We start from the raw sequence: 25,321 nt of genomic DNA on the forward strand, positions 1-25,321 counted from the left end.
ATTGTGGTGGATCTTCTGCATCTGAAATCGGAAGTTTTCAAATTTCTTTTGCTTCTGTGTGAGGGGGTATATTTTGTATTTCTGTGTGTGGTGGGTAACGATACCGAAAGCCAGGATGCCAGTGAAAAGCCGATGGGCAGCCTCTGCCAGGCAGGACCTTCAAGCAGGAGGAAGCCCAGCCGATCTCTGAGGGTCTGCCCATCTGCACGGCTGTTGTTTGGTTGGGGTTTGTGCTCTGGTTTGCCACCTCCTCAACCCCCTAAAGCCGCAGGTCAGGCTGTGGTGCCTGCAGGGTGAGGGGCTGGCCGGGAGAAGGCAGGGGAGCAGCGGCGAGTCCCCAGTCAGGCCTCGGGCAGGGCGGGAGGTGGCAGCTGGGGGTAAGGAGCTTCACCTCCATCTCCCCACTCCAGGCTTGAGCCTGGGGACCTTCAGCCGTAAATACACACACCCTCTCTACCCTGCCCAGCCTCCACTCTCCCAGCCTGTGGTGAATCACTTGGCATCCATCTGGAAAGCAAGAGACTGGCAGTCTCTAGGCTATGCTAATAGAGTTGTTTAAATATGTCTGATGCACTGTGGGGCAGAAAGCGGGATGGCTCACGAAGCCAGCACGGACGGGACAGCAACTGCCAGCCACGAGGCGAGTCCATACCTGCTTGTGGCCACGGCTGGGCCAACGGACGTGACTTGGGAGGCTCGAGGCGGTGGGGCCCAAAGCTCAGGCAGGGTTTTATCGGCCACGTGCACAGGGCATCCCCACAGCCAGCAGTGCGGAGATGCCTGGGAAGGGCCCCTCAGCGGTGAGCTCTGAGGTGGCTCCGGGCAGCTGCCAAGGTGGTGTGAATCCCCCAAAAGGGAATTTACACAGGCTGTAAAACCTGCTGGGCAGCGGGGACGGAGAAGCTGCTGAAGAAATGGGGTTTTGCTGGCACCGAGCCTTTCCTGTTCTCCTATTCCTCACAGAGAAGGGATGGGGTTCAAAAGTGGAGGAGGCAGGCATGGGCCATCTTCCCTGACAGGGCCTGCAAGGAAGGCAGGTTTTGGCAAGAAACGTGACTGTCAAGGTCATTGAGAGATGATTAATGGAGAGAGTTTTGTCTGTTTTTCAGGTGATTTCCTGCAGCACTTACTGGGGTTCTCCCTCCAGAGCAGTCCAGCTGTTGGGAAAGGGATTTGCGGCTGGTGTGGAGGGCATGGGGCTGCCGGTCTCTGAAGGGCAGGGCTCTCCGCGGCGCCGCGCTGTTCATCTCCCCGATCCAGTACGGGTTTGCACCTGTCAGATGCGGAGACAGAGGCTGGGTCGTTTCTCAAGCATTGGACATCTCTGCATGTTCATTTTGTAAGGTAAACGATACTTAGAAATTTTCTTCCTCTTGTAAATCTTTCTGTGAAAGGAGTGATGTTTTCAGCCCTCACTGTGGGGATAGCCGTTAATGTTAAATATAGTAAAAAGCAAACATTCCCTGCCAAAAGAGCACTGGCCTACTTAGAATAACCTTAAAAGCCGTAAAATAGAATGCTTATGCACAAAACCACTGATTGTAGGATATTGTGAATATAAAAGCTGATGCTTTTATGCATCAGCAATTCTCAGCTGAGGATCACAGACTAAATTGGACAGTCGCTGCAGTTTCTGTCAACACTGCAGTACCATCACGCAATGAAGTGCTGTGCTGTGCACTCCCCGAATATTACAGGAGACAGGATTACTTCTTTGCAACTTACTGGTTGAGTTACTGCGAGTCCGTTGACAAGCAGCTTTACCATGCAGAAAACCATTTTGTATTTCCAAAGGCCTTTCCTTACAGGCTGATGCTTCCTGAAAAAAAAAAAAAAAAAAAGAGTAAGTCTATTGCAAGAAATTCTCAAATATGTTCTAAACTTAAAAATAAAATTTCTCCTAATTTGACTTGCACAAATTTCAGCCTGAATCAAGAAACATGGAGCAAAACTAATTATTTAAAATAACTAGAATTATAAAGGAGAATGTAGCTCAAAACTTTGCTATAAATATGATTATAACTTGCCAAAATAATAAGAGAGAAATAGATGCTGCTCTTTAGTCAAAATGGACAGAAAATTAATTGAATACCCCTAGCTGGTTCAGACAAATATTTTAATGTTTGGGTAAACTGTAGCTATGCTTGTCTAATTCCTGGACAGATCTGGCACTTCTGGGTATGCCATTTCCATCACATTAGAAGGGTGTTATTTTAAAAATGAAAATGCTTAGGCCCAGCTTTGCAATGGTGGATAGGTGTCTAACTTCTGCTGATTTCAGAGGGGTCATTTTTGGTCAAAACACAGTCCAGGTATTTAAAAACCTGTGGCTTAGGCTTTAGTGTTTTCAAAAAATTCAGCCCCTTCCACTTGGAAACTTTTAGTTGCTTTTTAAAATATGGCCACTAATTCTAGCATTTAAAAACTTGTAGATAAAACACTGAGGTTTCTAAATGCAAATTTTTAGAACAGTTTGAAAATAAATAAATGTTCACATCTGAGTAAGAGTTGATGTTAGGTATAATGTCTGGATGTGTATCATTCCTGAAAGTCCTGCTGCTTTTGTGACACAGGGAATGCCATTGATCCTGAGGGAATCACAGTTAAAGAACATTGCTAAATACAGACAGCATATGGAAACTGATGGAAAGATAGTAAAACTCCAAACAGAAAAGGGTTTTTGCTTAGCGAAATTCTTCGGGGGCTAAGAAAGCCACAAGCGCAGCATCAGAGCAAGATCTATATGTTCTAATCTGTCTGGAACCAACTAAGACAAACACTTTCTTCCAGAAGCCTGATTTGGTAGTGCCGTTTGGAGATACCTCTAAGAACCAATAAATGATCATTTTCCTCTTCCACAGCAGGTGGAGCCATTGCCAAGTAGCAAAATCTACTAGGGCTTCCCAGCCACTTCCCCTAGAGAACTGCAGAGAAGATCCTTAAAGAGGCGTTCTGAAAATGATTTTGCAGTGTTTCTCTTACCAAGCTATCTAACTTTAAAAGCCTTTGATATTAACCCTTAATTAATTTGGTGCAGGCTTCTCTTTTAATGCACAGTTCACCTGGCTGCTTCTTGGGTGGTACGGTGCTACAGAAGCTTAATGTAGTTCATCTCTGGCCACTTAGGCATTTAGAGGAGAGAAAATAAACAAAAATCTTGGCAGAATCCAGCAGACATCTGGGGAGACAGTTCACTGCTGTCCTAGAAAGAGATGCACTCTACTCAGACCTGATAGCAGCTCCAGTCAGGGGTGTTTTCTCAGTCTAGGATTACATCAGAGCTTTCTGTGGGACCCTATTGCAGATAACAAGAAGTGCCTTTTTTCCTTGAGTATCAAGATCTGAAGCCTGCAACAAATCTCTGGCTGATCTCTATTGTGTTGAAAGTGGTAAATGTGTGTTAGGGGACTAACCCTGTCCAGTCATCTTCCTCAGATTTCTTCCAGAATTTGCAAGTGAAAAGCCTTTGGTGCCATCTAGTTTGGGGTGAGGATGAGAGGACAAGAAGCCTGAAATGAAATGTTACTAATCCAATGAAACGGTCTCTGTGAAAGAAAGATCAAAAGGGTTTTCCACTGAAAGATTTTGTGGTAATTCAGGGTTGCTGAGCTGTTAATGCTGCCTCCTGTTCCCCCATCTCCGTAGCAGACTCTAGTAACATTCACCATGGGAATTTCCTAGCTATAAATTCTAGACCCACAAAACAACTTCAGTACAGGGCCTACTCTCTGGCTTTTGGATTCATGGATCTTCCCTTAAATCCGTCTCTGCCTTTGCTCAGCTTCCAAATGGAAAATTAACATTGGCAAGTTATGTGTTTCTAAAAGGAGGGGTTATACAGCTCTTGCAAGAATTTCCCAGGGCCTTGGCCGCCCCATAGCCTCTGTTTATCTGGGAAAAAGCTATGCTGAAAGTCACTAGCGTCTGACCACAAGAGGTTTGGAGTTTTGTCAGGAAGAGCAAAACCGTGCACTTCAAATGTCTGATGCACAAATTTCCCTTCTTTCTCAAGTAAATGTTGTCAAATCACCCCACCGTTGTGGGAGGGCACCACAACTTGCATGCTTACTTTGCTAGCCATCATCATGTTCATCAGCCGTGTTGTTGGGTGAATGAGAGATTCAGTCTCCTTGCTGGACAGATCTTTAAGTGATTGTCCATTTAGTGTTAACAGTTCATCCCTCAGGCTCAGACAGCCATCCCTTAAAAAAAGAAAAAAGGAACATACTTTCATATTGTTTTATAAAGAATAACATGGCATTACTGTGCTACATGTCTCCCTAACTGAGGAGTTGGCTGCAGTCCTCCCTTTGCCTTGACCAGAGCTGCCATGAGATGTTTTGATATGTGATGCACCTCATCCCCTGCTAGGATTTTTTTCCTGTTACTGCTCTCTTCTGGTCAGTCCTGGTGATTAATGACCACCTTTCCACACACAGCTTACATCCAGGCTAAGATGACAGCATAGAATAGCCCAAGTCAGGCAAAATATTCCTACTCTCTCACCATCTTGCATTTGCAAGCTGATCAAAGACTACACACTTCACTCCTTTTCAGGAGCTTTGGCTCGCATTTCTTTCCCATAGCCTTGCTAGGCTGGTGACATCCTACATTGCCCTTTAATAGGGCAACTAGGAAAACACTGTTTGAAAATTTGATCTTAAGTACAATCACTCATTTTTTTCAGGGTTTATTTCTCAGTGTAATTGAGAAGAATTAGATCCCTGAGTGGTCACAGTTTTATTCTTCTCGAATCTTGACCTGTGTCTCCAACTGGAAGCGTTGTAAGAAATGATTCCCAAACATCACTGCCTTTCTCTGAAACTGAGCTTCAAGGCCTAGCTTGTCACAGAAAGCTGGTCATGCAAAATCCGTGCAGACAAATGGCTCCCTAATGAGCTTGCTGACTCCATGTGTACTGTACCTGTTTGCTGTGTCTCCAGCAGGCACAGGGCTGCCTGTGAACCCTTTCCAGAGAGATGCACAGTTCCGACTCCTAGAGAGCTTGATTCCTGAGCTGCTGTTCCCTGTGGTTGTACACAACCTGCAGATGCAGCTGTCCTGATTCAGAAGATGAAAGGTTGCATGAAAGTAAATGTACCAAGGATGTTAAACGTTACTTAGAGTTATCCTGAGCCTTTTTAAGAAATGCAGAAATTGTTCTTGAAACCAGGTTGCCTCCAAGTAGAACAGGAACAGGCCTTTTACACTGTGCAGTTATGAAAGAAGAATTGTATCATAGAGTCAGTGTTTAAAAAAGTTGTTTTCCTTAGGACTTCAGTGGCTTCTGGCTACAAATTGGAATAGAGTGGCCCTTAGCATAGAGGGGAAGTGAACAGATAATAGACTTTTCATAGTAACTGCATAAATTTTGTCTATGCTAACTATTATAAGAAAAGACAGGGAGGAAAATAAACATATGCCAGAAAAAGAAATACTCTGGAAAACAGAAGACGTCTGAATGGAAAATAAGTGTATACAAAACACGAGAAGCTCCACCCCTGCTTCTGGCTTGCTAAGCAGGGGCAGGGGAGCAGAGGGGAGTGCAACACTGGAAGATTCTTTGTCCACTCCAGACTGGTTGAGGTAGCTGTAGCCTGTGTGTTGCATCTGGAAGGCTCATTGTAAGCACATTTTTAATACAGTTATGAATCATTAACATATGGCCATAAAGAAAGATAAACAGTGTCTGAAGTCATATGAGTAAGTAAAGCAAAGAATGGATTGACTAAGCACACGAAGGACAACACATTTGTCTAGAAAATATACTCCTGCAGCACAAATGTGTGAATACTTCAAAATTCTAAAGAGACAAGGAAAGCTGGAAAGTTAGCATACAATTTCTTCTCCGTTTCCTTTGCAAATCTTCTAATTCAAGTATTCATTCATTCTGCTCCCAGCTGAACCCACCTCCTCTGCCCTCGTCAGCCTCTCCATATTCCACAAAGTGAAGAGGGCTCTCACTGTATCCTGGATCCAGGCTTGTTCCCAAGAGATTTGTATGACTGAGGTATAGATTTCTGAAGGGGAGGCAAATTTCATATGTTAGGACAGGCCACAAAACATAGCAGTGGTCAACTGTCTGTATTGCTTCTGCGTCCCCTGGTCAGAGTGGCAGATTATTTCCAGTAATCTGTAGTCCTCTGACAGCACAAGGAAAGCTGCGTAACCACCTTCTTCACCATCAGTAGCGCTTCATTTCTTCCCTAAGCAGAGTTCATCTAGCCCTGAGGGTTAGAATCATTATGCCCTTTCACCACAAATCAATAGGGATCACATCATACCTGACTGACAGCAAACACAAACTCCAAATTCACAGCAGTGTCAATAAAGGTCATTATCTTCCAGGCTGACTGTTGAAGCCTGGCTCCAGTTCTCAAACCTGCCAGGGTAAATCTAAGGCTGTGAATGAATGAAGTATTTAGCTTCGAGCCCTAGGCTTACTGCAAGCTGAATTCAGTAGGTAACGGATAAGGGCTATACTTGCATTGACTGAGTTGTTAACTCTGTGGGCTTCTTGCATTCCAGATCGTCTGCCATTAATGAAGAGTATCTGAATTTTACGAAGCCTCTTTTGTACATGAAAAGTGCTTCTGGTGAGTAACAGGTATGCGTATAAGCACGGACAGAATTCTATTTTAAACCAGTTTGTTTGAACTCCAGTGTTAGTCTTGGAGCATCTATATTTACTTTTCACCCAAGGTAAATATCTTGGGAAATACATACTTGAAATCAGGACTACATTATGTTCTTTTATCTTATGGAAGTGCTTTGAAGTCTTCAGCATGGTAAGAAAATAAAGATTAGAATTCTGATGTCTTAAAATTTCAGGTTTTTAGTAGCAAAAAGTGTGAGCTACCTTTTCTGTTTTATTTACATTAGTCCTTTGGTTTAGGTATCAGTAAGAAATTACAGGCCATATTCTGCATACATGAAGCATCCATTAAACTCACATGGTTTTCAATAGGGTAGTGTGCTAATTCTAAAACATGAGAAATGTAAGATAGGTAACAAAGGTAGGAAATTATTCTGCCAGTTGGCTAAGTATTTTGAGACCTCAGCTGATCATGGATTGGGGCTGTTGTGAGAGAGTAATTGTATTATAGAGTCAGTATTTTTAAAAAAGTTGTCGTCTTTTTTTTTTGTAGTCAGAATTCAAGTTTGGACTTGCTAACTTCTGTTCTTAGGAGTCCCTACTCTTGTGCACTGCTCCCTTGAAATAGTTATATATCTTCTCACAGACGCTGGCCAGACACACACAGAGAATGTCGCATAGCTGTTCTCCACGCTTCATTTTGTTCTTGATTTTCAACTTAACGGTGGGCCTTTCCTGACTGTCCCCAGCTCATCTCTGTTAAGAGCGCAGTCATGCTTATGCCCTTCCAGTAATTTGTTCACCATGTACAGCTGCTGCGTTCATGGTATTTATAAAAATCTTTGTTATTAATTGTCCAAAAATCATTTGACTCTCATCAGTTTCACAGGACATCACAGAGTGCAGTAGGTTTGGCACTGAGGTTTTGAATTGCAGCACCATCTAAGTCCTTTGGGGAAGACATTGTATTTTGTACAATGGGACACATGCCAGGCTAGAAAATTCTGGGTTGTGTTGGGACATACATGTGAAATGACACCAAATAAAAAGTGATATGAATATTCTTTCCAAGAGTTACAAGTTGCTTGCAGTTAGTCATAAGGAAAGTAGATGTTAAATCCATGGTACACTGCAGAAAAATCTTGGAAACAATTGTTGTTTAAATCTGTAGACATCTTACCAAGTTGGGCTACATTTCAAATAAGCTTTGTGTGTCAATCATTTCTGCAATTCCTTTATATGAATTACTTAAAAAAATTTAAAAAGAGGTTTTATTGGGCTGTAGGGACATGTGGCAAATATCTGTATGTTGTCAGCATCTGGACTTTTTGGGGTCCTGGATATAGTTCACTATATTCAGATCCAAGTAATTGCAACATGACAGAAAATTAATAAAAGCTGTTCTTTAGAAAAATAAACATTTGACCAACTCATGTGCCAGCAGTCAATTTGCTTTGGGTTTTGTTCTTTAATATCTTTTGTTTCCTGTCTCACTTAATATTTTATGCATAGAAATACTGCTGGTGGTTCCAAGAGTATAGGCAGTGTTTATTTTGCATCCTCCTCCTTTTTAAGGTGTCCTGCTCATTTTGAAAGGTGATTCAGAGCTCTGAATGTAGTGAATGCTGAAAATTTTCTAACATAAGGTTGGCAGGTTTGGTGTGTGGGCAGGTGAATTCCAAGATCAATCTTGCCTACTCATTATTACAAGATATGTTTAAATGCATCTTTGCTGCCAGTGAACAAAATCTCTCTGCTTTTGAGGGGCTTTGCCACTAAGCACTTCAAGACTGGGAAAACTTGTATCTGCATTGTAATATCCACTCATTGCTGTGAAAACAAAATTATGAAAGTAAGTGGGAGTGCATTACAAGCAAAATTTGTCTTTAAACTGAATCTGCTTGGCTGAAAGATGAAAATCAAAGGTAGAGTTCAAGAGCCTTCTTGAATGCATTTTTGTCACAGGTGAGAGTAGATTAATTTTTCATGTGTTTACTTCTGGAAAAGTAATTTGCATATGCAGGCCAACTCTCTGCTCCTGCTCTCCTTTTTTGTCAGGCAAAATGCAAAGCTTCTGAGGATGTTTTTCTATCTGCCATTTAAAAGACTTCTTTTTACTTCATGCTCTCATTCGACATTTCTAGCCCAGAGTCTCATCTCAAAACATTTCATTCCAGATGTTGTTTAGAAATAAGGGTAACCATGGCATCTGTGGAAAACTGAAAAACTTTTGTGCACTCTTAACATAAGAAACAGTAGTTAGATTGTCTGAAATGAAGTGTTATACAAGGCTAGTTCAAGTAAGGTCTTTGACTCAGTAAACCAAGTGTATGACAACGAGCTGACTGACTATTGTTTTTAAAAAAGCAAAAAAAAAACCAAAACAAAACAAAAAAAAATCTAACAACCGTACAATAATGTATTTAAATATTTAGCTTTTCTGGCCTCCTGACTGTGAAATGTCTGGGATTTCGAAGTGGAAGATGAAGTGAATACAGTCTTTGGGGATTTTCTTCAATAAGCATTTTTTTCTGCATCAGTTCTAACAAAGAAAGGGCCAGAGTCTCTCTGGCATAAACTGATGTGACTCCACCAATTCTGAGATACCCTAGCCAATGCCTTGGTCTTTTCAAAATATTTATAGTAGATGTAATTAACTTTCCCAGTAGCATATTCCCTTTTTAATTAATAAAATGGCAGAAGCTAGAAAGTCTTTGGATGATGCAAGAAGCAGGGCATGGGATTCAGGTTCTGCCGTAGATAGAAGATTCAGCACATCAGATGTTACAGACAGACCTTTCCACCCATCATCTGGCTTTTGGTATGTTTTTCTGGGAGCCTTTGCCCTGGCCTGCATTTTGCAGCACACACTGCCTTAATATAACAGCTTCTTTCCCAACTTGCTCTGGGGATAATATGGCCCTGATGTCACAAAAGCAAGAAGGTTGGGAAGACAGAAAGAGAGAAGTAAGAAAAGGGAGGAGAACACATTAATGTCTAAATAAATGCAATCTCCTCTCCTGGCTTTGTTTTTCCATCCTGCCTATAGGCTCCAGTTGGAGACATCACAGTCTTGCCAGAACGTTTGCCCTGGTACCAAAGGGCCAGCTAACTGCTGTTTGCACAAAGGCGAGTTAATAAAAACATAATCTGGTGATGACCAAAGGAGAAAAATGACATTTTGCTTTTTTATTTCTGTAAGTAGAGGATCAGGGACCAGAGGAAGCAAGTATGGAGACATTTCTAGAAATGAGTGGAGCCATGCAGTTAGATCAGCTTGGATCCTCTGCGTAGTCAGCCCTTCCCTGTTACAGTTTCTTCTAGATGCTGTTTCAACCCTGCTACCACTCCCTCTGGCTGGTTACTTTCGGTGCTTCCCAGGGTGTTGGTGGTGCAGGAAAGAGGTGATGGAATGCTTCTTGAAGGAGCTCTGAAACCCAGCAGAGACTGCAGTTCTCTGAAGAATAGGAATTTGTATTTTCTGGTCCTGTCTGTTATCCCTACAACTGGCATAGTTTCAGACTTTGTAATGGCACGAGCAGGTGAGGCCATCTTTCACAGTATTTGCTGTGTCAGTGGACAAGGTATCAAACATTGCTTACAATTTTTTTTGTTTTCTTTTCCTTGTAGGCCACCTGAAAATTGCTGATTGTATGAGAAGCAAACTATAAAGCAGATCTGCTTGTTTATATACTGACAAGCTGGCTTCCCAGCTCTGTCTATACCAGATTAATTGTACCTTATCTTGGAAGCTAAGTGGTCCGGGAAACTGGGTGAACAGATGACGCCCAGGTAATCCTGGGTGCTCTAGACACAATGAGCGATAGTCAATATGAGTGAATATTGGAACACCGAAACCAAATGAATTAAGAGAACTATTCATCTGCTCTCATCATTGCTGACAGTAGATTGGAGAAGGGGAAAAAAAATCCTTGCTATTTAGAATATATAATGAAAGGAGATGCTTTGAAAAGGATGTAGAGATTGATGGATCAGACTGGGACATTCTTTCCCATACTGTCTCACAAAGCAGAAGTTGTTGTGCACTATAAGATTTTGATACAGCTTTTTTATTTGCCTGGGTGTTCATGGTGATGTGTTATTTGCTTCTACTGCTTCCTGTGCTGGTTGCCAGGTAGAAGGAGAATGATGGCGGGGAAGTTTATAAAGTGATAGTCCTTAGTGTGAATAACTCTGCTTGCCCTTCTGCTGAGAAACGTGTAGGTGAATGACGCTGCTGTTGGAGCACACAAAACGTGCTGAGGACACAGAGAAGAAAAGAAGGAAGAATGTGGCCTTTGATAGGAAGTGGAGAGTAGTTAGGTGATGTACTTTTCTGCAAATGTAATTCCTTCACTGCTCCTGACTGTTGCTTTCTCTTCCCCTTACTTCACTTACTTTAAAGAATTCTGTAGTCAATTGTTTCCTCTTTTCCTGTCTTTGTAATTTCACACTCTCTCTTCCCTATTTCCCTTTTCCCAGGTTATCTCCTGTTTTCTTCCATTTTCTGTATGTCATGGAAGCAGCTTTTCTGCGACAAAACAATGACAAGAAACAGGACTCCAGCAGGGAATTGAGGTATCTGTGGCAGTAGGGTAGGCTGAGGTCAAAGAAGGACGTAACTGCTAAGGACTGTTACACAGGGCCCTATGTGACATGTAGCGGCCATGTCTTGGCAGGATATAAAAGACCATCTGGTCATCCAAATGTCTGAGGTAACTGCATAGTTCATATGGACATAGCACTGACTGAATTTTTTGCCCTGAGTTTAACCACCAAATAGTTGTTGATGGGCTGCTATTTAAGTCCTCTCAACCTAGTTTCCTTCCACCTGTTATAACTGCTGCACAGATGAAAGGTCAATCCCTGCAGCTGTACATGTTGAGCGTGCCACCATGCCATATACTGTTGGAAAGAAGTTGCCTAGAAGATGCAGTTACGAACTGAAACCCCTATCGTCTGGTAATGCCCACATGTCATCACCGTAAGAGTAGTAGGCAGCATCACAGTTAAATAATGTCAATCCTCTGCGCTTTTGGTGCACTAGTGGTGTAAATGCAGATTATGGATGCTTCGGTTAAACACAAAAATACCTGCACAGGTACAAATCTGGTTTTTGCATCTGGGCCCAACCTTTTCAATACTCCTCACAAGAGCCAAATTTACCCGAAACACAAGTCTGTGGTCCTTCACACATACATGCTAGCACTGTGCTCGGAGTTAGATGATAGAGGAGCAGTGACATCAATTCACAGTCCCATCCTAATCAGTGTAGTGCTATTGGCACCTGTGCATATTCTGTTGAAAAGAATGAACAAAAGCTGGCATCATCAGAGTTTCAGCCTTCTGAAAGTCTCTGGTGTATAATAAGATTTGAGTTCCAGCCCAAAGTCTTTTCTACAGGTAATGCAATTAGAACAAACTGTTTTTATGGGAATTCTATGGAGTCCAGTGTAAGTTAGGCTCATAGAATCATAGAATGGTTTGGGTTGGAAGGGACCTTATAGATCATCTAATTCCAACCCCTCTGCCATGGGCAGGGACACCTTCCACTACACCAGGTTTCTCAAAGCCTCATCCAACTCTGCCTTAAACAATTCCAGGGAGGGGGCATCCACAACTTCTCTGGGCAGCCTGTGCCAGTGTTTGACCACCCTCATAGTAAAGAATTTCTTCCTTATATCTGATCTAAATCTACTACCTTTCAGTTTTAAAGCCATCATCCCTTGTAAAAGTGCCTCTTCAGCTTTCTTCTAGGCCCCTTCAGGTACTGGAAGGCTCCTATAAGGTCTCCCCACAGCCTTCTCGTCTCCAGGCTGAACAAGCCCACTCTCTCAGCCTTTGCTCATAGGATAGGTGTTCCAGCCTGCTGATCATTTCTGTGGCCCTCATGCTGTAGTTCTTTCCTCAGTGGCTACAGCAACATTTTCTATTGAAGACTGAAGCGAAATGAATTGATGTCATGATGCATAGATGCCCTCTCCTCAGAAATCTTCCTCTTACCTCTCATTACCTTGTTGTAAGTAGCACTTAGTTTCTCAGACTGTTAGTAATGTGACACAGGACTCTTTGGGGATTCTAAAGATTTTGAAATCAGGAAAGCATACCTCTAAATACATGTGCAGATAGTCCTGAAACACTGTTTGATTTGCTCATGATTTACTCAATAGTGAATCCCATGCTGTTGGCAGAGTACAGCTCAGAGAAATGCTTAAGTTTTTGAACAGAAGAGAGGAACTAGCATTTGGAATACTGATGTTCCAGGTTCCCCCTTAGCTCTGGAGAAGAAGAAATGCAGAGGGAGCATTAAATCATGCAGGACTTTTAAACATTCTTCTCTCCTTTCAATGTGACAGTAAAAGCTCAGTTGTTCAGTTCTGTGGGAGATATTAGCACCTTCGGAGTCATTCTTACGGCTGCAGACACTGGAAAGCAGAACAGTAGAATATCCTCAGCAACACCACAGAAAGAAAATGGAATAAATTTCCTTGAACAAAGACAAGGATCCTTCAGCTATGAGTCACACATCATGAATTTCTGAAGTGTCACATGGAGATGGAGAGAGTGAGTGTTACACTGGGACTTGAAAAACACTTGTTGAGTCTCTTTTAAAGAGACAGGGTTTAAGCTTAAGCTCTGTAAGACGCATGGTACAGGAAGATTGTTATGATAGGCTTGTGCCATATGGAAGATAGACATCACTGCTTTCATAACATAGGGCAGAGCCTCAGCATCAGTAATACAAGATAAGGTCAATGTAGCTGTTACCAAAGTTCATACTATTTAGCATGCTGAGATAAGACCTTTTTCAGAACCAGCCACTGATCCATGACTGTGAAAGGTGTGGAAGATTAGCAAGTAGCATCTGAAGAGGTTTATATTGCTATGAGAGCTCTGGGGAGGGAATTTAATGTACCTGTTGTCTACAAAGGCACTAAGCAACCCAAACGCTGCTGTAAGCGACTGGATTGCCAACTAATTTGTGTCATCATCCATCCAGGCTCCTGACCCATCCTGTTAGTGACACTAACACTTCAGCCTAAGACTGGATTTGTACCCTTAGCAATTATGTTTCATCTGTGCAATGGCATTAGTTATGAGACTTACTCTGTTCCCCAGATCCCTATTTGAGCTGCTTGCCAGCTATAAAAGCAAATCATGTAAACTTACAGTCTGCAATAAGATACTGAGTAGTTTCATATGGGTATGGATCACAACAGTTATTGGAGCCCTACATATTTTGGAGGTATGCAAACAAGTAGACTGTGGCAGCAGACACACACCTAAGAAAGTACTTCAGCTTTGTTAAAAGAGGTGGGAGTCCACACAGGTCAGCCCCTTCTTCACTCACAGAAGGAAATCGGCACAGTGCATATGGACTGTTTCCAACAGGAAGGAGGTGGTATGGTTTGGAGGTGACTGAGTGTATTTTGGGACTTGGGTCAGAGTCACCTATTTATGTTTTCTGTCAGAATGCAATAGAAAATTTGCTTGGTTTTGTCCTCATGCTGGGACTTTGCCAGGAGCTGAAACACCTCACATCCAGAACTCTGTCCTGCTGCAGTCTTTGCAATACTGGGCGGCATGCTGTGAGAGTTAGCAAGAAAAATCAAGGAGTAAGGGGACATTCTGATTCTCAGTACCATGGTGCCACTGTGTGTTTAGATGTAGATGTCTAGTTTTAGCCAATTTCTACTGGAGGTGTGTAAAATAAACTAGAATATGTAAGAATTAAATATTTTAGATGAAAGAATCAGTTCTTTCACACAAGCCACTATTTGCACAGGTAAAAGGCATATAATAAGGGAGATGCTAAGAGGATGAAAACTGTATTAAAAGAGATGTCATACTTGCAGTGGGGTCCCATTTATACATCACACCAACAGGTAGAGAGAAAGTGGAATAATTAGGATCTGTCACTGAAAAGGAACTTTCTAAAGGCATCTAGAATTTATTGCTCAGACTGAAAAATAGTTCAGATCATTAGGGTTAACATAGTTACCTGTTGATTAAAGAATAACATTCTAATATGATGCTGTTAAGAGTTTTACATGTCTAGGAAAAAGTGACATCTCTGGTGGTTTTTAGAGCCATCACTACCTCCTTTCTGAATCAGAGAGAACGAACATCTGCCTGCTGAATCTCCTGTGACTTTCATAGTATTAATATAATTCATACTTGCATAGCTTGTGAAATATCATGGTATCACACTCTACAAATGTGCTTTACTATAGTGACAGTTTTATATTTTGAGCTGAACGCTGTATTGCAGGTAGAAAGCACCAGCTGTGCTAGTCTGAATACACTGAGTGACCTAGCAGTCACTGATTTCAGCAGAACGTCAATCAGCAGAGTGCAACAGCACAGCAGGGAAGCTAGTACATTTTCATGCTGTTTATACAGAGCAGGAACACTGCAGGCTCATAGGCTCTGAAAAATCCAAGTAGTATCCCGTGTTCCTGAGAAACATTAATTAATCCATTTAGGAACTATTGCAATAGGAAATATTACAACATACTGCACCGAGCTGCCTACCTTGGTGAGTAACTTTCTTCTCATGCTGTTGCAGTTCTCATTTGCTGCAGCTTTGGACTGGACCATGCTGGTGATCACACGCGGAGGATCAGGTGGACTGTCTTCTGTCTCTGATGTGTACGGCAGTTGTGTTCTAGGACAGCAGTCAAAATCCTCTTGACCCCAATTTGTAGAGATCTCAAAGGAATCAGGGCATTTCTCATCAGGACTTGACCCATCATCACTGTTTTTGCCATTGCACAGTATAAGTGATCTTGAAATGGAGCGAAACTTTCTTGACTTCCTGTTCCCAGCATTGCTCTTTCGATCCATCTTCAGAGAGCTGGTGGTGCTGGTCTTTTTCCTATCATTCTCCCATTTATGTGGCATGATACTTTCAATAACTTTCTCCACTTCTCTGGTGCTAAATATCCTCCAGGAAAGGAAATATAAAAAGTAAGTTGTAACGTACCCCACTTTCTCCCACTTAATAACCTACACTACTGCAAAGCCCTAATGAATAAATCGAATCAACAGAGCCTTTCAGTCTGCTAACAGCCACGTGGTATCTCATGACTGGCTAATTCTGTTTCTGTGCAGTGCACTACTAAATTCTCCTTCACCTTTTCATTCTCTTCCCATGCTCCCCAAGTACAATGGAGTGCTTTTAATAAATGTTTCTGATGCTTCCATTCTGCTGCTTCGTCTGGGCTTCTGCTGAATTTGCAGGTTGAAATCCCAAATTGAAAAGGAACATACTTTAAAAGCATTATTCTATCCTCCTAACATTATTTGGAAAGAGGAAGCTCCTTCTGAAGTTTGATTCATGAAACCGCTACAATTCAAAGAAGATTAATCAAATCGTTGAGGTGAAGTTCTCCACCTGGCACATCTGATTTGTAAAGTGGTTTAGCAAACGTAGAGCTTAGCCATGAGCAAGTAAGGAATGTCAGGCTGCTGTAAAACTCCTACCTTTGCAGATCAGAACTCACTTAAGACCATGCATTTAACAGTAACAGAGACATCCAGTGAAGCACTTAAGATGTGAATATCTGATTAGGGACTGAAGTCTATAAAGGAATACAGGTCCAATACATCAATGTCCCATTACAGAAATGGTTTGTTTCAGCGTATGAGTCAGCATACAAAATTAAGAGAAAATGGAGGAAATGCTTTACGAGCAAAATGCAGCAAAAGTTCAAGCTTTTGTAAAATGAGTAAGGAGCATGTTATGATAACAAAGGGGAGCTTTGTTAAACTGTTTCCTTTTACTCTCAGAAAAAGTTTTTTAGAAATATTTTGGTAGGTATATGTCAGTGCTGAAAATTCAACAAGAGAAAGTCTAAATTAATTACTTTGACTTTCTCACTTAATTTTTATTATCATACTAAATACACAAACTTTTCTATTCTCTTCACATTACCTAATTGATACTGTATGCTGCCATTCTAGAGAAAATACCTATTGAAACTACAAGATTTGCATTAATCAATGATGCTATAGGTGTTATACACAAAATTGAATATCCACATAATTTGAAAAGCACTTCTTAAGTATACTGTTGAAAGAAAAAATTTCTACCTTGTGCTCTAAGCTGAGTTGTTGTGTGTGTTTGGTTTTTGTTTTTTCCCTGCTTCTATGCAGAATTAGGTAGGTGTGTATGGGCTTTGTACCTGAAATGCCACTGGTGACATAGAAATAGAAGGCGGCAGATTTTCTAAGGGCTGCTTACAGCCACAGCAGTAAACACAGGTCTGCAAGTTCTGACCAAGCCAGATTCATGTAACAAATCCAAGCCAGCCTTATAATAAATGTGCAGGATTATTTTTCTTTCCCCACCCTCATACAAATAACCAGGAAAACCAAAAACAAATGATAAACACTATGCCATTGAGTATCTGTCTAAAGGAGCTATATGGCATTGCTGGAGAAATACACAATTCAGTGTGAATCTGAATTTGTTTGGATTAGTAAAAGAAAAAAAATGCATGTAGATTTTTCAGGAGCAGCCAAGAGGCCCCTTCATCTCCCAGGGAGAAGGTTGTTTATTTGTGCAGTCCTTTCTGGCATTTTTTATAGGTAATGCTCCTACGGTCTTCCATCATGACTTCTTTTCCATCATACCAGTCCTAATATTGCTCTGCTCCCTGATGTCTCTTTTCTAAAACAAAATCCCTGACACTTCAGAAAGTCGTGCCCTGAGTATTGGAACTTGTCGGGTTTCCTAGCAGGACACTATTCCAGGGCAAAGTTTAAGTTTGAAAGTATTCAGAGAACATGTTAAGTTCTACAATGCTGGTGTGTTTTCTGCCCCTCTCCTGTGTGCCTTTGGGGTCCTCTCTGCTCCTGTGGGAGAGTCTGACCCCACCATATAGGAACATTGGATCGGAAGTCACTGGGCTCCCAGCCTCCACCACGCTGGCATGAGGGAAACTGTCAGGGTCAAACTGAACTAGCATATTCTCTGTTCCCTTCAGTACACAAAATGTTCTACTTTTTTCTTTTTTCATACTCGCCTCTCTTCTTATGAACAAGATTTGCAACCATGGCTGAATGCAGCACTGGTGTGGATGGAGGAACTGCCCAACAGCACAGCCAAGCTCCCTTCCTGTGACGCAGAGCACATGCTGAATTAGAGGATATCTAAGCCTATGCGTAAGGATACAGAGGCCAGAGGGGATGGGGAAAGGTGTGGCATAGATGGAGCTCACCTTTACCAGGTAGACTTTGTGGTTGACATGGGGTCTTCTTTCTCTAGGATTAATCTCCCTTCCTGCACTATTGAGACAAGCTACTTTTCAGAACCTCTTTGCAGTAATTTATTTTGAAGTACAGAGGTGAAAAGTGCTATGAATTATATTAGAAAAATAATTTTGAGAGCTGAAATAAGTAGTTGGTGGTGGTGTAATTCAACATCACAAGTTTGCAATTTTTTTGTTGATTACATTAGTTAAAAGATGACTGACACTTATCCCTACTAGTACATAAAGACTTTCCAAAGTTTGGAGATCTTGTTTGTTTGTTTTAAAAAAGACACTTTTCAGTGTTTTGGTAAGCCTAAAGCTTTAGTCTACTGTAATATGTATGTACCTAATTGCAATTTTTGAGTTGGAAAATCCCTATTAGCGGTCCCAGTGTATTAGGAAATTAATCCTGTAAAGCTTGATGTTACTTTTTCTGTATGTCTGAAGGTAGGCAAAAATGCAATCTGGCCAATTAGACCGGAAAGTGGAGTTGAAAAAGCGATAGGATGGGTAGGAGAGGGGAACTTCTGCAAGTACCTCCCCTCAGCACCTTGGCAGGAAGCAACGGAGCTAACTTGCTGAAGGTGTGTGGAATGAACATCACTTTAAAGTCTGCAACAGGGATTGTTGCTCCTTCTGTGATTCTGGCAATTGCTGTTAGGCGCTAGCAATAAGAATATCAGAAATGAGCCCAAGTTGCACATTCAGACCTAAACAATCTTTTGTCTATGGGGGAAAATTAGAAGAAATAGCACTTTTCATTCAAGGATTTCAATGTTACACAAACATCACTGCACTCTTCCTTCCCCAAAGAGAAAGAATTGGAAAAGAGCTATTAAGCACATGGGTAAGCAGAGGACTTGAGAGCATAATGGTCAAAACACAGATCTCCGGAGACTGGCATGCTAGAGTGAAGGATGGAGAGATGCAGGATCCCTTTCTCGCTCTGCCTGAAGCTGTGGAGCACTGCCGTCAGTACTAAATGCTCCAAGAGGTGCGTCGCTGACGACGCTAAAAATCTGGGATGCAGAGAACACGCAGAAGCACCTGTTGAAACAATGAAGGAAACATTGTTTTAAGTGCATTCTGCTACCCCACCCTCCTGCAATGCTCCTGAGAAATTTTACCTTAGGCAGAGAGAACACCTCTTTTGCCCTGCTGCATCAGCTATTTCCTCTTCCCCCACCCCAGCAGAGCTCCATCAGCTCAAAGACCAAGTTTAACCCTGAATGACTTACCTAGTATCTCAAAGCAAGCCAGTAGCTGAGGTGAAAATAAACCCAGAAGATCTGAAGACTTCCAGTTAAATACTTGCTCTAAGTATTAGATCACAGCCCAAGTGTTAACTAAGGCAACATCCTTTCCAGAGCTGCTGATTCAGGGTTGCATAAGTGACAGAAATACTGGAGGTACCAAAAACATAGTCTATAAGTTTTCCAGTAAAAATATCCATAAATGTTATTTTACACAGAAAATAATATCACAAACGCCAAAGAAGCTTTATGATCCATTGCCATCTTCCACCTAATTTAATTCAAGGTATGGACAATTACTTCAAAGTCAATTCTTCATACCATTCATCTTTTCCTCCAGTGCACTCACTGATTGTCATTTTCTCTTGCCATTCTTATACCTCCAGCGCGCCTGATGGAAGTTGTCTGTGGTTTGTAATGCAAACCAAATGTTCCTTCTCTGTTCCTTTTTTTTTTTCTCCAAGCTTTGTTTTTCCAGCTTTAAGTCTAAAAAGCCCTAACTCAGTCTGTCTTCTACAAACAAAATACATTATTTGAGCTGTGCCCATTTGGTTCAAATTTTTGATTGGATATTAAAACCAGCATTTACAAGATGCAAATAATTTGGTGTAGCTCCCAGACTGAATGCGAATACTCTGCTGTTAACCAGACAGTAGGAAAGATAGAACTTTACTAGCAAGAACAAGATGAGTTTTACACTACCAAGTGCTAATAGCATATCTTGCATCTGATTTTAATCTAGATCTTGTGATCTTTGTCAGATTCATTACTGAACAGTACTATTAGCACTGAGTTATTGCAGATGTCTAGGATTTCCAGGCAGTAGGAAGAGCTAGAGATTTGGAAGTTTTCTAGTAAATAGTAAGAAACTCTTGGAAAGTTGAATTTACTGTTAAAAAATTTTTTAAAATTTAAAAATCCCTAATTGTGAAATAAAAATTCAAAAGGAGGAACTTACAACAGCGAGGCAGACAAACCTGACTCCTGCAGAAGGCTGTTCCTCTTCATAGGCCTGGCAAAAAAAGACAGAGTGAATAATTGAAAACACACTCTCATGGTGTCACGTGGCTTGGTTTCAGTAATTCTGCTCAGTACATTGGAACGGAGCTATTGTTTCCTAATTGAAGAAAATGTCAGCAAGGATAGATAAACAAAAGCAATGGGATGCAGTATTGGGGAAACTGTTTCCAGCAGGCTGCCAGCTACCCAGAGAAGGTAAGTCCATTTAAGGAGTTTGTGTCATTTGTTTTCACCCATCACTCTCTGGTCCTACGATTGATGGCGTTCAGGCATATTAAACCTACTTGGGGGGGGGGAGCAGCCAGAATCCGTGCTAATCAAGTGCAGGATTTCCTGCTGGAGGCTGAGATGGCAAGCGTGTTTCTCGTAATTTTTAGCAGATATTTTAAACATTAAGCTAGTAAGAATTTCATAGGCCGTTTCTACTCCAAGAACAAAACATAATAGGGGCTACTTTTGCATGCCAAGCCCTTGTACTGTTCATCATGAAGTGGCATGGTCTCTTTAACCTACTAATTCTTGAATATTCTTCCCTTTATGGGCTAGACTGCAACTTTGTGATCCAAACTGATCGAGGACTCAGAAAATTGTTGCATTTTCCATATAGCATCTGGGAAATGAGAACTATGCCATGGATTCTCAACTACCTTAATTACACGTCATTTGCTGCAAAGTAAATGGTTCACAGTTTATTCTACTATTGTGGCAACTACCCCCACAAAACACTGCTTGAGTGGCATCTACCATCAATTGTGGGAGCAGGCAGCCACTGTTCTGCCATGTCCCTAGGCACACTTTGCTGTTTTTCATCAGTCACACAGATCGATGTGTCAGTCCCCACCTGTCAAACCTCAGTTCTGCTTACACTGACAAATAACAAACTTGCTGCAGAAACCTACTTTCTCTCAATGAATTTGTGTGAGAAGATACATAGGGAGTTTGTAACTTAAAAAAAAAAAGTTCTATAACAGAAAGAATTGTCTCTAAAACAGTTTGTTTATTGAAATAGCAAGGCTTCTTTGGAATGTTCTCACAAGCTATAAATACTATACTTTTCAGGAAAATGTAAACAGAAACCTAAATTTTACACCTGGCCCTGTCTGGTCGTGGAAATTGTCAACAAGTGCTTAGACACCTGCTGCCCTCTGTTTTGTAGCTTGAAGGTCCTGGTTTTATTGGTCTGTCACTAAGCTCACAAAAGAGAAAGGGAAACTGTAAGTTTAAAATATTGCACTGATGTGGTCTCATGTTTATTGATCCTATGACTTATAGATAAAACATGGACTGTGAAGACGAGCATCTGCCCCATGAGAATGATGTACATGCTGAGAGAAAAAGTGAAGATGGAATCTGCTCTGCACAGCATCTACAGGAGCCTCAAAACACTGTCCCTGATGATACAGTTGTTGCTAATTTATTTTTTCAATGTTTACAAAAAGAAGAGAATTTGACTTTATTTTCCTAACAATTAAGTTTTCAGGATATTAGTTCCCCAAAGGAAATCTGTTGTAAAGGACGCAGTTTTTATCTGGATCACTTCATGACAATAAACGTGGAGCATTACCTAACTCTTTTAAATTCTAACCTTGTAGAAGAACCGTGATTTGACACTAAGTAGTGAGCAACAGTTATCAAGTAGCCCTCCTGGAAAGGAGGAGAAATAGGGAGCTGACTGTGTTTTGGGAAACAGTTTCTCACTGTGTATTGTATTGTGCATAAAATGGGGTTTTACAGTGCTAGTACTGTAAAAATGAAATATCAGTGAGGAAGCAAAGCCACATACTGTTTACCACTGAACTGTGCTACACTGTACCACACACATGTTTTTGTTTAGCAATAAAGAACTCATTCACACAAAATCTCAGCAGCCCTGACTTTCGATCCAAACTGATCAAGCTAGAAGCTCAAAAGCATTGGAAAGCTTTTTTTTTTTTGCTTTTTTTTTTTTATTTCTTCCCATTGTCACATGCTATTGCATTTCCTGACTATGGGCTAAATACTGTAGTCCCTAAGCCACTGGGAGTTCTGTTCATTCAGAATCTGGACTTCTGCCAGGGCCAGCAGCAGAAACATAAATATTACAGGGAGGGGCTGTTTTTTCATGTTGTTTCACTCTAACCTTTTGCAGTTTTTTCCGTCTTCTCTGCACAGCAATTGTTCAGTGCCCAGTCGTGAACAGAAAGCACATTTTTAGAAGCCATAAGGGAGAGGAGGAAGAGAGAACCTCTGCTGCCTCTGCCATGTTGTACTAATGGTATGCTTTGATATTGGATACTGTGGTCAATCTTCATTACTTAGCTCAAAGGTATTGTGCCAGGAAAAGGGCAATGAACACTGATCAGAGGCTGGAATTTCATATTAAAAGATTGAAATTATGTGGACTCTTTGCAGACAGGAGCTGCATTGATAAAGGTTTATGAGATAATAGATGCTGTAAGGAAAATCATCTGGGTTTCTTTACTGACTTCTCATGAGAGAGACAGGAAAAGAAGAATGCAGTAAAATAAGGACAGTTCAAACACGTAAAAGGAAACACTTGAAACCTAAAGTATAATAAATGTGTGGAACAAGAAGATAGCAGAAATCATAAGCATTTTGAAGTTAGCTGTTTTTCCTTTGATTTCAGTGGGACAGAGATTTCACCCCACGAGGACAGTTGATGCAAATAGTATCTGCAGTTAAAGGGAGTAACATGCAGAAGGAGCAGCACCTCTTGCTTCAGAATAAAAGTCAAACAGTACCATTCACAGGTGGAGTGATACATCTGCCCTGGGACAGGGTCCTATTTACCATAAAATGGAGGAACTTTTCTGATGTCTGGAGGTGGGAAAAGGAAAGAGGAGCCACTGAATTTATTTTTTATGACAGTTCTTCTCTTTTGCTGACTAAAATCATGATGTGTCTGGAACCATAGCAGATACAGGAGCTAATCCCTCTTTTCCCCAAATCGTTTTCCATATCCAAAGGTTTCGATTCTAGTGGACAAATATGCAGACTATTCAGTACTAAATATTTTGCCTGTTGCTACTAGTGATAACCTTTTCCAAAAAGGAGCATATAAATTTAAACAGAACATTAGTACTGGGCAAAGCAAATCTAAGTAATGGTGGAACTTAGCCTCAGTCCTGATCTCCACCCGACTCCAAATACTACTTGTGTTAATAAAAAAGAAAGCCAATAGTTTGGCTGTTCTAGTTTTTGTCCTGTCCTTAGATTGCTCAGCAAACTGATTAATTACTTTTTCCTTAAGCTCAGTCACAATTTTCACAGTTCGGTGTATTCCAGACAACATTTCTGTTTCACAGGATAATCTGTCCCCTTATTGCTGCTCAGCCAGGACTGGATTAGTCATCTCTGTCTTGGGTTTCGCAACTTTCACTCTGCTCTTCCATCCATCAAAACATAGCAACATGGCACGTTGCGTCACCCTATAAGCACAGTTCATCCAGTCTCCTTCGCCAGCACTGGCTAATAGCAATTGCTTCAAATGATTTACCTTGCAAAAAAAAATAAAAAAGAAGTGAGAGCGAGCTTGCTTTCAGGAAGAGTTTCTTCTGTGTACCTTATTGGTAAGAGTAGGCTGGCACTCTGAAGTTTTGTACATATTCCAAAATCATTGGAGCTTTTTACGTTATGATTGGACAGTCTTGTTTTAACAGAAGGTATAGCTGCCCCATAATGGATAAGTATTGCATTATGTCAAATTAGGTAAATCTATTTCTAATCCCTTTCATCACTTAGCACCTAAATTTTGCCAGGAAGCACAAAGAATTTTTTTTTTCTTCTGCAGGTGAAATGAATCCTGTGTAGTGTAACTGTAGTTTATCCGTTTGTGGCTCCCATTAAGCTTTTGATTTCAAGAGTATCCAGAGGCAATGAGTTTCATGTGTTACATAAAAATGTACTTCCTTGTAACTGTTTTAAATGCACTGCCTCTAAGGTTTGTTCAGTTCTTGTACTAGGAAAAATGTCCTCATCTTCAAGTGCCTATAGAATCCTTTTCTCATTGATCTCTGTACTGATGTCATCCTCTATATTCTACATACTTTTGTCTTTTCTTCTTCTGCCCCTCCTTTCTCTCAGCTTCATGCTGCTTTTGTATGTTTGTATCCCCTCCTTTTTCTTCAGATCCTTTTTTAAAAATCCACCTCCTTTTGTGAACTTTTTTACCTGACTCTTTCATAATAGTATCCAGCTCTGCAACCTTCTAGACTGTTTTCAAGTGAATTGCTTTCCTGTGAGTTAATAAAAGTTCCTAGACCTTGTCTTCCCAAATACATTTGTGTTGCACGACATGTACTCACACTCTGCATGATTACTAACCTTATTCTGGTGCCCTTACTTGTTACAGTGCCTTAGAGATAACTGGTTACATAGTTTCATGTAAGAGGGTCTAACACTAAGTTGTCTTTTTACCTCATCTTGAGAACTATCCTGGAACTCTATGAAAAATACGTTACTGTATGCATACAATGCTTTGTGTACAGAAAGAGTAGCCCATGTGATCTACGTAAGTATTGTGTTAAGAGCGTGTGATTGAAAAATAACAGCACTATTGACATAAAGAGCATTGACTGTAGTCATGATGTGGTATGTGAGGCATAGCAAGACTGGTAACCTTTTGACAAAGAATTGTGGGTGGTGGTTGTTATGTTAACATTTTTGTACTGGGTACATAGACTATGTGTAAGCAATTATGCTGGGCTTAGAGAAACACTACAGAATATTTGTGTCAGCTATGAAGTTGCTAAATATCTGGTACTGAAGAAAAGGTCAATCAATTTTTTTTTAAAGCCATTGACCAATACACAGTTTATAACTTACTGCAGCACCAGAGTAGTAAAAACACTGCGTGCTCCCCTGTATGGTGTCATTCTAGTTTAAAACAAACATTTTAAAAAGTTATGACTTTACCTCCTCTTTCCACATTTCCAGTCACATAATGTTCCTTTTTCATCTGACTTTGCATTCCTTTTGATTTATATTCCCCTGAACTGTAGGCTGACGTAAGGGGCCCTTTAGGTTGAATGAAAGGAGAATTATCAATTGCAAAAACTATGATTTATCCGGAAAAAAAAAGTAAAGGGCAAAAGAAAAATGAACTTACTCTACAAACAAAAATAATATGAAATTTTTCTCTGCATTTTTCATGAGTTCACTATAAAAGGTGTATTTAGACCTGTCTGGTTTTACAT

At 40.9% G+C, this 25,321-nt stretch overlaps 1 protein-coding gene and 1 long non-coding RNA gene across 5 annotated transcripts in view; one reads left to right on the forward strand and one right to left on the reverse strand.

Moving 5' to 3' along the window:
- IL16 (interleukin 16) overlaps positions 1 to 20,114 on the reverse strand; it is a 38,385-nt gene extending 18,271 nt beyond the window's left edge. For 3 of the 4 annotated variants that reach the window (XM_009943703.2, XM_075431993.1, XM_075431992.1), the window contains exons 1-6: positions 20,065 to 20,114; positions 15,131 to 15,542; positions 4,925 to 5,061; positions 4,070 to 4,202; positions 1,726 to 1,819; positions 1,131 to 1,273 (exon numbers count right to left, since the gene is read on the reverse strand). In XM_009943703.2, the coding sequence (XP_009942005.2) occupies positions 1,131 to 1,273; positions 1,726 to 1,819; positions 4,070 to 4,202; positions 4,925 to 5,061; positions 15,131 to 15,542; positions 20,065 to 20,114 (969 nt within the window). Of the gene's footprint in view, positions 1 to 1,130; positions 1,279 to 1,725; positions 1,820 to 4,069; positions 4,203 to 4,924; positions 5,062 to 15,130; positions 15,543 to 20,064 lie in introns of those variants that run through there. The other variant, XM_075431994.1, reaches the window with a different exon arrangement.
- LOC142362595 (uncharacterized) lies at positions 1,204 to 21,944 on the forward strand. Its single transcript, XR_012765180.1, has 4 exons — positions 1,204 to 1,344; positions 6,529 to 6,596; positions 20,186 to 20,321; positions 21,399 to 21,944. It is a non-coding gene; the product is annotated as an uncharacterized LOC142362595 (long non-coding RNA).
- Positions 21,945 to 25,321: the final 3,377 nt, after the last annotated feature.

Source organism: Opisthocomus hoazin, chromosome 10 (assembly GCF_030867145.1).
Source record: "Opisthocomus hoazin isolate bOpiHoa1 chromosome 10, bOpiHoa1.hap1, whole genome shotgun sequence".
Classification (NCBI taxonomy): domain Eukaryota; kingdom Metazoa; phylum Chordata; class Aves; order Opisthocomiformes; family Opisthocomidae; genus Opisthocomus; species Opisthocomus hoazin.